This window comes from Athalia rosae, chromosome 1 (genome assembly GCF_917208135.1).
Source record: "Athalia rosae chromosome 1, iyAthRosa1.1, whole genome shotgun sequence".
NCBI classification, from domain to species: domain Eukaryota; kingdom Metazoa; phylum Arthropoda; class Insecta; order Hymenoptera; family Athaliidae; genus Athalia; species Athalia rosae.
Window position 1 is genome coordinate 22322124 of NC_064026.1, and position 14803 is coordinate 22336926.

The window sequence follows — 14803 nt, forward strand, 5'->3', positions numbered from 1 at the left end:
GTTACGTGATTATTTCGGCGACCGGTAGTTGTTCGTTCAAGTTTGTATTTTACCGCTTGCCCTAGCACCGTAGTACTATACTGGAATAGAGGCTGCTGGGTAAGCGGTTGGCTTGAGTTTTAATCAACTTTACTTTTTGTCCCATAAATCTCGCGTTTGCACTGCCCCAGCAGCGTTCACTTCCCCCTTCTTCGAACGTAGGTTGTCTTTGCGGCTGAAGTGGTACCAGCCAAGAAATACCGCGATGGTTTAATCTCCACTGTCAGATATCAAAGACGACATTAATGTTGTTTTTTTGTCTTCGTACTCCTGCGGAATCAATAAAAATTCGCTCCGTTGCCTAACTCATCATCTACACCGAAATATAACACCCCCTTTTTGTTTCCCTTCTTTTTCAGCGTACAAGCAAAATCTCGTCGTCGATATCGAGCCGGCGGGACAAACGGCGGTACGTGTCGGACAAAACTTGACTGTACTGTGCAGGGTAGGAGTTCCTCTGCAAGTCTGTCGCGTTGAGGTACCAGGCGAGAGCAGCATAATTCTTGCTCCTGGTCAACCAGCTGAAGACGGAATCGAATACTATGGCGAGTCTCTTCAGGCAGGACAATGCGGGGTACGGATTGCCCACATCAAAGAAGCGCACCACGGTGACTTCAAATGCTCCCTAACACCGATGGGCGATAGGACGGAAAGTTCTAGAACCATGAAAATCGTCGTCGCCAGTAAGTATACCGAGTGGGTGATTATCGGTAAACGAATCTCTCCCTGGCATAGCCTTACTAGGTTTTTGACAGTCTTCAAAGAGCTTTTTATTTACTGACGCGGAGAGTTCTTTTATCGGAAGATGAGCTTGGATGTGTCTTAATTAGAAACTGTCATTTCTCAGAGCCTCCGTTAAACCCGGAACTTATCGTCAGTCCGGGTCGTCGTGGTCATCGAATTTATCAAAAAGGGGAACAATTAGAAATCAGCTGCCGTGCGGTAGCGGGTCGACCTGCTGCAAACGTATCTCTGTATCTTGGTAAGTATGAATGATTGATTTTTCATCCAATTTTCATGAGTTCAAGGTTCTGCACTCAAACTCGGAATTCAACACTGCAGCAGCTTTTTCATGCTTAATTTTTCTCAGATGACGAACCAATCGGTAACGAAGAGAAACCGACCGTCTACGACTCGAATGTGGATGACAACTCATTGGCTGTGCAGAATGTTTCCCGTGTTCTCGACTGGTTCGATAATGGAAAAACCTTACGTTGCCTAGCTAGTCATATTGCCCTGGATCGACCTCTTCGAACAACGATGCAACTAGAGGTTCAATGTGAGCTTACGAATGTTATATTATATCGTAATAATAAATGAATGTCACAACAATCAATCATTTCAATCGTATGTATCGATCATGTTTTCAGTCGCACCACAGCCGCAGTCTACTATTGAGCGGTTTGGATACGTCATTGGTCAACCGGGGATCGTGAACGTGACGGTGCAAGCAAATCCTCGTCCCCATTTTCTCTGGAGCATAAACGACGAGAAAATCAACGAGGGACAACCTGACGAGAGCAATCGCATCGAGACATCTACCGCAGTGGAATTAGTAAGAGAATTTATATCACTGTCTACTCCGTTTGAATTGAATCTATCCTAAAATTTCGGTATCGGAATCACCGGCCTCTTCTCCCGTTCAGTCCTCTCGAGATTCTTATTCAGCTCTTGATCCTTAACCCACATATCCCGCGTCCGGGAGTCTTGGGATATTTTCAAGATCCCCAACGACATTCTGCAAAAGGTCTTTCGTTATCTGGGATTTTACTCCTCCTTCAAATACAGCGCTATCTTATTCGACTTCCGAAGAAACTTCTCAACATTTGAGTTCTATTTGAAATCGTATTGTTAGAAAATTGCTTTGACTATCTCATATATAGGCATCCTATATGAGTTGATTTGAAACAATATTTTTTTTTGTTTTTCAATAGGGTAGAGGATCGTGGGCAGTCACCCTGAGAATCGATAGCGTGCAAAAATCCGATACGGAAAAGCAGTACATTTTGGAAGCCCGCAACGAGCTTGGAGTACACGAATATCGAATCGTTTTGTCAACGTCCACGGAACCTGCCGGTAGGTCTGATTTTTAATATAAATTACATTGTTATTATTAAAAACACATTACAAGCACACTGCACTATTTCATTTTTATAAAGCAATGTCGCATTTGCTTTTATCATGCCTTAAAAAAATCAATGGGAAATATCCAAGCTAGTCCGATCTTATATGCATCATGAATTTTTAAAAGACTAGAGAATGAAATCGGTAAATAAATTCGAACACCTTCTACAATAATGAATTACGTCCAATCATCAATTGAGGCGGTGTACTAATACCCTGTTTATCCGTTACTAATGATCTTCCCCCACCTTCCCGCCCCCTTATTTCTCTCGTTCTAACGTTAGTTAGCTCATTCATAATTCATTCATTGGTTCATTCATTCATTCTCACCTGCTACGATCACCACCATCACCACCATCATCACAACTACGCAAACGAACCCAATATGGCAGAAGGTATATCTAACCGCACTACTTCGTCACATGCTCACGCAGGAGCGTTCAGTCACTTCTATGGTAAGCTCTCCGAACACATGCACGCACTAGGTAATTCCATTTTTCCAATTATTTCTAAGTAGAGTTAGGCCACTGGGTTTCACGTGACATTTTTATCTGTATAATTAACGTTTCCGCCAAACCTTAAAAAAAATAGTAGAAAAAACGGAAACGTATCAGAGCGTAGATCACTTGGGGCTTGGATGGATAAATAATGATTACGATATGAATTTTTTTTTTTTGTTATTGAAAATAAAATTAGTGGTGCCATACGATATGAAACGAGTTGAAATTTTAACGTGTCGAATTTTTAACAGTTTTTGGAAGAACAAATCGTGAAAATATGGAACATTAATTCACGTGCAACCCTTAATTGGCAAAGTAGTAAGATAGTAGTGCGTGGTGAGAAACATTACAGGAATGTTCAAGAAATACGAAAGCACGAGAAATCTAATAATTCGTCATTATCTGAATAACGATAACGATCTTGATTTTCCTTGATGATTAAGTTCTCACCAAGTACCTATTACAATCGATTTCTTGAGTATCAAAAATGATGTAAAATATTCTCTCGTGGTCAAAATGGACCGATTTATGAAAAAATTAATTTCTCCAGTTTCGATCTTGTTAATTAACGGAATAACATATAGAGCGATGTATTAAGATACCAAGACGTGCAATAACATTAAATAATCTGTCATAACGTTGGGAATACGTGAAATTTTGTCATAGTCCATTGTTCGGTTCGCTACTACGCTTATTTGAGCGGCATGCTGTTAACGATGAGGTACTTAGACTCAAATCAAAGATATTCGTTAAGCGGAATTGCAATTCCAGGGGTTGACCTTGATGCTGGGTCTATCATCGGCATCGTCGTTGGAGTTTTGATTCTTCTCCTTATCGTCTTCCTTATCGTCTTCGCGCGTGCTACGGGTCGCTGGTGTTTCGCAGGTGAGTCATACTTATGTCAATGAAAAAAATCATTTTTTTTTTGTTTCCCACATCAATATTCTATGCTATGTATTTTCTGGAAATTTTTACTGACCGTCTGCTTTTTTAAATCCCATGATTTATTACCTATACATAGCGAATATATTGTTACATTATTTTTGCAAGTTCTTCATTAATTCGAGGGATTCACTAAATTCGAAAATATTATGTATTTATGTGTTGAATCAATGGACCGATTTACATGCGTGTATAAAACATCCAAAAACTTCCACGAACCGTCAGAGTCCCTTTTTCCTCCATTTAGCGGGTGAACAGTTACTCACAGAATGTTATAGTCTTTGGCGATACCTACTGAAGTCAGAAGAATTTGAAATAGGGTAGAGAATGTACAGGTGTTCTCTGTACGAAATGAGTAACGTACAGAGGTGAGGTTGATAGCCGAGACCATTTTACGGCCAATTATTTCCGATTGATATTCAACTGAACCTCGAGAATTCTGAAAATCAAAAGTCTACACCTGTAATTATGTAGCGGTGCTAAGAAATACATAAGTCTCGCTGCCTTCATGTTTGTATATCAATAGATCAATGCAGACAGAAAAGTAATAGTGGAATTGTTGTTGAAAAGAATAATTCCTCCTCGAATCTTCGCATCCAGTTACAAATATTCTAATTCAAGAATCTCCGAACTTTCTTTCATGTGGAAACGAGAAATTTGTATCGAGATTCTTCTATGATTCATTCAAACTTTGAATGATATTGTATTGATTCAACGAGTAGTAGAAGTATAAGAAAACATTACGTATAGGTAAAAACTATGTACACCGAATTTATAGAGAAACGAATGGCTGCATTGCCGATACATACGCGGACTTTCGGAGTTAGCTGCTTGAATTTTGTAGAAAAATACCTATATTGAGATACCATATAATAGCAAGGAACAGTGAAATCAAAATCTTAAACCCGATTCTTAAACTGTTGAATTGTTAAGCGGAGTAACTATTACTTTCAACAGGGTAACCAGCTATGGTTACTTGGAAGCTTCTGTCGTTCGGGATACCAGCAGTGGTTTGAATATTAATCTAGTTTTATCGTTCGCGTGGGTTTCAAATTTCCGCTAGGTGTAACAACATTTTATTCAATATAAATGTATGTATATCGGATCGTTGCGAAAAAAGAAAAAGGAACATAGACAAATGGAAGTAGAGATAGATAAAATCAAATCATAACCGTATGAATATAGAAAACGTATACACGCAACTATCGAAAACATCCACAGCATATTTGTGAAACGAGTTTGTTATTTTAGCTAGATAACCAGGTTTAAATGATGTGCATTGGTCAAAAAATTTTCCCTGATATTCCCATCGTGATATTTTTCAATGGGTTTCATTGGTCCGTGAAAATTGAGGCTTTGTGTGGTCATTGTTGTGTGAATCTGTCAGCGGCATATCCATAAAACACTAGTCCGGTTTAGGGATCCCAGGTATTCATTTGGATTCCGAATTATGTTATAACGAGAGCAGAAAAAAACGGAAATGTTGTAAAAGTTTTTGTGAACAAAACGACAAATTGTGCTCCCTCTATTTTTCGTTAACGACAATGTCAAAAATGTAGAGGCGGAAAAAATGAAAATGAAGACCCTCGTAAAATGGATTAAAATATTTTCTCATTAAGATAACTGTTGTTGATACAAATACTTAGTTGTTGTGCCCCCCTTGAAATAAAATCCTATCAGTTGCCACCTGTATGTATACAATGTACTGTGTGTTGTGCCGCTACCGATAGGACAGCATGCAAGTCGGGCCAAGTAAAGAACACGGAGACACACCAACATTTACCGTGCGATACCATTCTCTAGGCATGACACTATCCAGGGGTAAGTTAGCTCAGACATGAGACAGCAACCAACCCCTAGTGCTCGTGCTCTACGCCGCTATAATACCATCAGCTGTTCATACATTATACATATCTATGATAATTATCATTATTGTTATTATTATTGTCATTATTATCACGATACCTCCAAGTGTCGGAGTTTCAGTCAACCCCGTAGCTTCGTTCACGATCAATTCTGATCATTGATTATACATATTTATACACATGTGAAATATAATTATAAATTAATTTGAACAATTACCTTCACATGCGGCATTTGGCAGCGCAGGTCACCCTGTTCGAAACTTCATTCATATGCATGTACTATTTTTCTATGTAAATATGATATAGCCCATGTATTCATGACCCATCAAAAAAGCAAAAGTTAAATCAATGCTGAAAATGGTACACGATTATAACTATTTTCTATTGTTATCGCAATACTGCATGTCTTTCGAGCTGTCGTTGGTATTTATGCATGTGATAACGCATCACTTACGAGTAAGGTCAGAGCGAGTTTCATACACCCTCGTTCGTCTGCGTAGGTATTGAATAAGGTGATACAACCCACGAGGTATATAACGTCACATGACGAAAGTATTTTCTGCTCGCTCTAACCACGGTATTTATGTTACAACGGACTCGGTCGAGTCTTCGTGGGAATTCGATGTGGAATTAGCAGAATAAAAAACATATTTATGGAAAATCATAAAATGGGAAGGAAAAAGAAACACCTTGTGTGGGATTTTGGAAAATATTCTGTTAACTTTTTTGTAACAAGCAACAGCTAACAATCGGCGAGGGCTGCAATTTAGGTTTCATGTTCTCCGATATTCTTGCCGTATGTCTCTAGGTAATATCCGGTAATAATCACTGCCCCGTGATGACGTTGACATTTTCACGAATTGATGTTTGTTGTGAAAAAAAAAATTCGCCAAGTCATCACATATCATTTCATGAAATATTCGATATGAATTTCAGTTATCGATTGATCGTTGAGCATGTTGAACTTTTCATTGATAATTTTTTTTTTCTCTTCAACACTTTTCCAAACTGCTAAACATTAACGATGATTATTATTCCGTGATATTTTACGTATACATACATTCACTTTCCACTCACCCCTTGCTTGGACTGATATATATTTTATGTGTATATGTATTATGTGCGTGTATACATATATTACATCTATAGTGCGATGATTAATTTGCTTGTGAATGTTATCGATTAGTAAATTTTTATCATGATAGAAATCATTCGTCCATAGTTCAACGATTGAACGAGTAATAAAAATTGGTTATAAATCCTTATAATCGTATTAAAAGTATACCTATAGGACATATACCTATCTACTCGTGAAACGGAAAGTTTAAAATAAATCCAATCTTCTGACATAGACACGCGGAAAGACACCCGGTAGAACCGTGTAATTGTATTAACGAGACAACAAGTTAACGACTCTATCATAATACATCAAATACAGTGAGCAGCTTCGAAGTAATGAATCTTTTACGGGTTATAGTTTCGAAAGTTGAAAATTCTTTCTATCTGATAAAAAGAAACGAATCAATAACTGAATGTATTTTGAGTTAGATCTATATCGTCAGCTTTGTGAAATATTCGAAGGTAAAACAGGTTCAGTTGTAAATCTTAATCAACCGATGTAAATTATCACGTCTCATGAAATCTAATTGTCAGAAGAGAATGGAAATAATAATTTTTTTTTTTACATTTTTCTTAAGGTAATGTGTGAAATATATTATATCTCGTATCATCTCGTTCATTTATTTGAAACCAGTGGACATTCGTATAGATCGTGTTTGGAAAATAAAATTATACGTAGAAATGACGAAGTAGAAGTGTTGGACGTTGCGCGTTGCCCTGACCGGTTGTGGCGTTGCTTGTTACAGCGAGGAGGCGGCGTGACGAGGAAGCAGCTGGCGGTGCCGGCGCTGGGAGCGAGGCACACATCACCCCTGGCGACGACGACCACGAAGATCCCCACATCATAGACGAGAAAATCCCGCACGGCGGACAGGAGAACCCTATTCATGCTAGCACGGAATACGTCAACGGAAATACCGACATCAAGGACATAAAGAATGAAGAAAAAACTGACACGCCGGTCTAAGACGACCTTTTATTCGTCCCTGATCTTGGGGTTGGCCCAGAGCAAGGGTGTCGAATGCCTGTGATTTGCCATTCTTATGATTGTTTTATTTTCTCACAGAATCTCGTATCATTAATTTGATTAACATGTTTTTTTTTTGCTTAGTCTCTGATATCATCTAGTTTTTTTTGTTTTATTTTTTCAATCTCCTTCCGTCGACAAAGATGTAACAAGAAAGAGAAAAAAAAACCTTTCAATCAAACAAAAGATACTGCCAGCCAAACCACACGTGAAACCAGGTCAACCGTAGAATTTCACTTCGAATCCCAAATTATTTGAAAAAAAATTTTTTTTTTCCTTCTTCAACGCTAGAAGACGATATACCTTTTAGAGGACTCCGTGATTCCGGGTGAATGGGGTGCAAGGTTTGGAAGAACTGGTGCGCGATCACGATCTATAGCTCTTCGGCACTCTTACTCGCGGATCATCATTTTATGCCGTGTTAAGGCTGATTTTCAGAAAAGAGATTAAATATATATTATTATCATGTAATCACACGGTAAAATTCAAAGAAAACTGAGTATTGGGTTTACATTCGATTTCACTGTATGAAATGAATGTGAAGCATAAGGAAATCGAATGAATCTCTATATGAATCTCAATTTAGGGTAGGGCGATGCGAAATTCATGAAAAGAATTTCGAAACATTTTGCGCTAAGAGAAGATCGCATGAAAAGAAAAAAAAAGGGAAGAAAAAGAAATCATTTCGATATTATAGCTCGATGCTCTTCGTACACTATCAGAAACGCGTAATTATAACATACAAAAGTTCATTCTTTCATTCAAATACATGACAAAGTGTGTAGATAGATTTAACGAAAAAAAAAAAATGAATAACTGAAGAATGGGATAAGAAAAGAAGAAATAATATTACATCACATTAACGTATGCACGTCGGGCGGTAAACATTCTAAGACCACGTGTTTCACTTTTATTTTTAAAAAAGAGAAAATTTCTACTAACTAATGATAATTATTATAGAGTTACATCGATATTTATAATCTCGAAGAAAACGAATTAACTAGAGATTAAACTTTGATTATGATATTAACGATTAGGGAAAGGTGAGGAAAGGAAACTATAGAAAAGGGATCGTGAAATCAGCTAATGAGAATAAATAATATTACAATTGTACTCTTAAGGATCCTGTCACGCCCTATCCTAGTATTATGCGTGCCTATGTACGCCTACGTGATACTATCAAAAAGAGTTATGAAACACACGAAATTCATAATTATTCAGTTATGTATATTACTCACTAATCAACATTAACTTTTAATCCACTACCACAGCATTTTTTGACGTCAATTTTAATAAACACGTTTCAACATCGTCGCGAATAACATATACCTACACACTATAAGTTCACTTCTTCAATGATATTTTTGAACGGACTAATTGTAATACACATGCTAAACAGTTTGAAAAACCATTCAAGTAGGTTTCCAGGATACTAATATTCTGAATTGTTATGTTCCATCTAAAAATTATGTAACACATTCCATCAAATGATTTGTTGCGTTTCACTATACTTATATACTCAATATTATAGAAACTGTTTCGCTTTTCTCGATGATTATTATTATTATTACTATTATAGTTATAATTATTATTATTATACTTATCTATAATTGTCATTGCTTATTTTTGTAATTTATTTTACTGATCTGCACCTGAATCAAGTTTGTACTTTCCGACTTTGACTAATTGAAAATTCAGAAAACAAAAGTTTTATTGTAATGATAATTTTTTAAATCTTCAACTAATGTACTTTCTTTACTGCCATAGATTGAAAAAAGCGATTGTCAAATTTTATAAACAGCCATATCGATTTGCGTTATCATGTCATTTACTTTACTTACCTATTACAGTGTAACTTATCTGCCGATATTATTTGGCACATGTGAAATTGTTTATCTCTGTTCCAACGTGAAATTACTTCCACTTGTACTAGAACTCATAAACAGTATTTACTTTAATACCACAATTAATAATTGCATAATATACAGATCTACAATAGATATTGTATTTTAAATCCAGCAACAATTCAGACCAGGTATGATTGGGTAATCGCTCACGATATTATATGCATTTTGAATATTCATACGAATGTTTGTTCAAAAATTTTTGATTGTTCAATACACAAAAATACTAACCACCGCTTGAACTAAACCGCATTATTATTCATGTGAAGTTCAACAATTTGAATTGGAAAAATTTTCGAAAATTTTTGTATTTCTTCGACAATAAAGTAATTATTTGTACTTTTGTACTACTGATTTCTACTTGATCAATTAGCCTCTTCAACGTTGAAATGCTATTTTAACGATGCGTTAGGCTTATCCACGCATTCATAGGGGTCGTAACGACCTGTTGGTTTTCTCAATGAAGAAAGTTTCTCCAATTTTTCGCGATAACACAAATATCCCATTACACATTTTCAAGAACAACTAAAATATATAAATTGCACATTCATACACATTAAATTCTATCGTAACATAAAACATTTTCAATAATGGAGAGGGGCCAACGGGGTAACAAATTTTCTAAACGCTTAGTAAATGAACAAAAAAAAAAAAAGAAAAAAAAATGAGTAATTAAATGAATAAAAAAATAGACAATTAAATAGATAAATACAAAAACAAAAAGTATAAATTTGTTGACTGCTTGGCCCGAATCGCTGCGTGCTGTATATATAAATATATATATAAACATATATATTATATTATAAATATTATAACATGAAACTAATAGTAATGATATATTCTGAGCCAAAAGCGTTTGGTTTTCATTCAGTAAACATCACGGATATTTGCTGAATCGTATACCAAGTGCGAGGACTTGTCGTTATTCGTATTTGAAATGAAATAATAATGAAGATTTAAAGAAAAAAATTGAATGGAATAATAAAAAATTAAGGTTTACTCAATGGTTATCGTCTCATGAACATTAAAATCAAATAAATGTGTGAGTGTATGTTACCCGTAGAGATACAAGTATGGAACCGCCTCCCGAATTGGTTCGTCATTATTATTATTAAAAGGATTATGATGAGTATTACTATTATTTTTTATTACTTTTATTTATATCATTACTATTATTATTTCTATTGTAATCATTACTAAGATTATTGTTTTATTCTTATTCAAATGTTGACATGCATTATCACAAATATCAGTCAAAAATATCTGTTATCATATTTGAACTATGGTATCATAGATATTGATCCATGCAGAAAGTTGAATTTGAATATTATCTGACGCATTATTTTATTTTTTTTTTCTATTGGACCCTGATCGTTGAATAGTTGTTAGATGTTGAATCTCTTGAAATACTGAAACATTCGTTGTGCTACATTTTGAATCATAGATTCGAAAATCTGCCAGTAACAAGACTAGAGTTGAACAACTTTTTCATAGCGCTGGTCCAAATACGTAGTAATGATATGTAATCGATAATCACTGCCACGATAGTACAGAATGGTTCAAACTATAATTTCCGGGTTTGATTTTTGAACCCTTGGATTTTATTGAAGTTTAACTTTTCTCGATTAAACCTCTACTCGCCATTATATTTTGTGCTCTTACTGTTACAACACGTACAATTTTATCAAGAGCTGTTTTAAAAAATGGGTGTGACAGTCAATATTGAAAAAAAAAAGAAACAAATTGTCAACAGACAATTGAACTATTCAGCTTGATGGACTAGAATTTACTAAATATTATACGAATGACTAAAATTAAACTAGAGATATTATTATATAAGGAAAGGCGGGGCAAAACGGGGTAGCGCGGCAAAACGGGGTACCCCAAAAGTTTTGTAATTTTTTTCTTCAAAATGGTCGAAGAGGACTTCAAACATCGTCCTTTATTGAAAATTTTTTTTTGTTTGTTTTTCATGGTTTCTTCAAGCACCACATTTTGCCCCGCCTTCCCCTTCCCCCATATATATATATATATATATACATATATATATATACGTTAATGTACAAAGGTTTATTGTGGTACATTTATGATAATACTAAACTTATTTTATAATTGATTCTAGTATAATTAATTAACTGTAACGCTAATTACTTAAACCTCGATGATCATGTTATGATATAATCAGTTTTACTTGAGTGTCATTCAATTACTAGAGTGGTCTACAAATCCAACCATGAATTAATTTGAATCAAATGCATTTATCGTCGTGATTATTGAAGTTGAACAATTTTTAATACCGATTATCATTGAAAGATAGTATACCAAGCATGATCGTTGGCCATGCAATGGAATTCCATGAACGGAATATAAGAATAATGTTATAATGTAAGTTTAGTTAATCTGATAATTATTGTTGATCGAAATCGGTGGGCTCTCAAATACTTTCAAGATTACAGTCATTTTTACTATCATCAAATTATCACACCGTGGTTTATCGGTTTTGAATGATGTTATACATGCTTCAATATCTTGATCATTAACCGTTTGAAACATTTCTTGTCTATTTTTCATTTCTCTTGTTCAATTGTCTTTTTTTATTATCTCTCATCTTATTTTCATCCATCTTCTCATCATGTAAAATTTGTCCTTCCAACTGAGCATCGTTTACTGATGATTAGATCAGTACCCGATGTACGTTATCGTAAAAAGGGCTCAGGAATGATTCACTCCATTCAGACTTTCGAGAAATATTTGTGAGCTACCGTTTTCGTGATAAGATAACTTTAAAAGTTACGGGGTCGGTAAATTATTTAAGAAACGCATTGCGACTATCGATGTCGAACGGAAAATAAGCGGAATTTTGTATCTGTACTTCTAGATACATTGCGATAGACAAGAGTAATTTCACTAAGAATTTAAATGAAATTAATATATAGAGAGCTGTATGTAATAACTATAAGTTCATTTATCGCTATGATATTATACTAGGTACTATATGATTTTTGAAATAAAATATTTGTTTTAAATATAACTATAGTACGTCTGCCGTGACCCTTAAAAAATCCTTAAATGGGTAAATTTCCCGTTGGATTAGGTACTCTGACAACTCACCCGCAGCCCCATACTGATATGAAGAACTTTTGAAAGCAAATAATACTTTACAGAAATCACAAATTCATGAATGCACGTCTCGACTGAATATTATTTTGTTTTACCCGTTTCAGGTGGTTCTTCCAGTAGGACGATTGGAGAGTCGTGAGTATAAATCTGTCTGTGCTAGAGTGGGTATGAAAGGAATGTGTGGCCAATAATAAATAGTCTTCTGCTATAGTTAGTTATGCCAGCTTCGTACGATCATGGTGATCAATAGTTTGAGTAGATTTGAACTCATGCTGCCATTTGCTGACAAGAAATCGGATGTACTTATGTCAAATTTGTGACCAAATTCCTACTCCAATTTATGTTTTTTTCTCAGGAAGATCAATTTTTACGTATGAGAACATTCGTAATAAAGCTAATACGTAGAATTTAAATTAGAACAAAATTGAATCAAGAGAGCACAAAAGTTCCGTTAATAACAATAAGCGCGAATCAAGCAAACATGAATGTGTTTGCAGCAAAACTGAAATTCCCTAATTGAAAAATAATAATTTAATTGAGAAGTAGGTTTGTGTTTCCAGGGTTGAAGTATATCAGAATACAGTCAGTCGGCCAATTTAAGAAAAATTGTACTCTTCCATTTTTCCCAATGTTGGGGTGAAAAATCTACTCCCTCTTCGATGAAGTATATTCTTATACCTGTATTATGTTGGAGCTGATGTCTGCGATTTTTACGGCGAAATTCGCCTATTGGCCACACTTTTTTTTTGCTTAACTCTAGTTGAAATTGTGACTTTAATACCTAATAACTTGTTTACATAGCCTAGATAAATAATTAGAATGTAATAATCTGAGTTCACTTATTCAGAATGCTTCATAGCACAAAATCGTCACTAACATGTAAATAAATCTTTACGTTCAAAAACGAATAGCTTCACGGGATGATCGATTAAATAATTGTAAATTGCGATATTAGACGTAAGGACCATTGCGTCATGAGGTAATCGAATGTATTTCTGCTAAAGAATTACAACCAGACCGCATGGCGTTAATCATTTTCAGAGATCTTGCCGATCCAGCAGCAAGCGTTAGCCTTCTTCGCTTCCGAAAACCAAAGCCAGACGATTCCAAAGCAGGGCGCAGGCAAGGAGCACTTTTTATTTTAAATTGCTTTTTTCGTTCGCTGCACCTGCAATTAGCATCCTCATCAAACGTAATTCCGACTTGGGGCAGCTTCCATGCGTTTCTCCATCATGTTGCGTGAATTGTCGGTATTGTGCTAGGATTTTTCCTTAATATCTGTTGTGTGTCATGTATTGCTTCGTGTGTTACATATCCGTAAGGATTTTTGTTGAGAAGGTAGCACAGTATACCGGGCCTTACTAATATTTTATTTTTGTCCCCCCTTCATAATCTGGATAATAAATGATCGATATTAGAAGTACTGTGCTATAGTCCATGTATTCGTTACTTTTCGTCCGAGATATGTGTTTACAGGGGTGTGTGTTGGTCTTTGGAAGTCCGCGGTAATCAAGAGAAGAGTTTGAAGACGTGTCCGGGAATGCTCTTCATTGTACTGTTGTTCCATCAATTTACATTATTTACTTCATAAACCGCTTCAGAATGCACGTTATATCTTATATGCAGAGAATGGACTAGAATTATCTGTCAAAAATCTTCTGCTGACGAACGTATTTAGGAAAATTATTATACATGCCTGATGATCCAACTAGTCGTTAGTCAATAGCATCGTTCTCGGTTGTAATTATTCATTGTTTATTCATTCTTCTTTAATAAGAGAACTCCGCGAAAAACTGAATTTACCACAGTCAATTCTAGTGCATTTTATGCATCGAAGAATAACGTAATATTGATTCTATAAATTCGAATGGTTCGATCAAGAACCATCCCAGTAACCAAAAGATTTGTTTCCCACATAGAAGTGACACTGAGAGCGCAGGACGTTATTCGAGGAGCGAAGTGGACAGCGCAACATCGGGGAGAAGACGGAGACCGAAGATCACCTTTTCTCAACTCTTCAAACGCAATAAGGATAAGGTTTCCGGGGCGGACACGGACACAGTCCGAACAGTGGTCACCGTTGACGATGAAAAGGTAATTCAATTCGATAGACCGCTCCTTGAAAAAAAGTGAACACAAAAACACCCTGACTCCTTTAAAAGT

General features: G+C 35.6%; 1 protein-coding gene across 4 annotated transcripts in view; it reads left to right on the forward strand.

Annotated features, from left to right (window-relative positions):
- The window catches only part of LOC105691325 (fasciclin-3), a 225933-nt gene that overhangs the window by 209425 nt on the left and 1705 nt on the right, over positions 1–14803 (forward strand). The window contains exons 2-11 of one of the 4 annotated variants that reach the window (XM_048659025.1): positions 399–722; positions 887–1021; positions 1130–1318; positions 1410–1594; positions 1974–2115; positions 2598–2648; positions 3435–3548; positions 12745–12775; positions 13682–13762; positions 14560–14734. In XM_048659025.1, the coding sequence (XP_048514982.1) occupies positions 399–722; positions 887–1021; positions 1130–1318; positions 1410–1594; positions 1974–2115; positions 2598–2648; positions 3435–3548; positions 12745–12775; positions 13682–13762; positions 14560–14734 (1427 nt within the window). Of the gene's footprint in view, positions 1–398; positions 723–886; positions 1022–1129; positions 1319–1409; positions 1595–1973; positions 2116–2597; positions 2649–3434; positions 3549–7335; positions 12552–12744; positions 12776–13681; positions 13763–14559; positions 14735–14803 lie in introns of those variants that run through there. The other 3 variants (XM_048659005.1, XM_048659012.1, XM_048659020.1) reach the window with 3 other exon arrangements.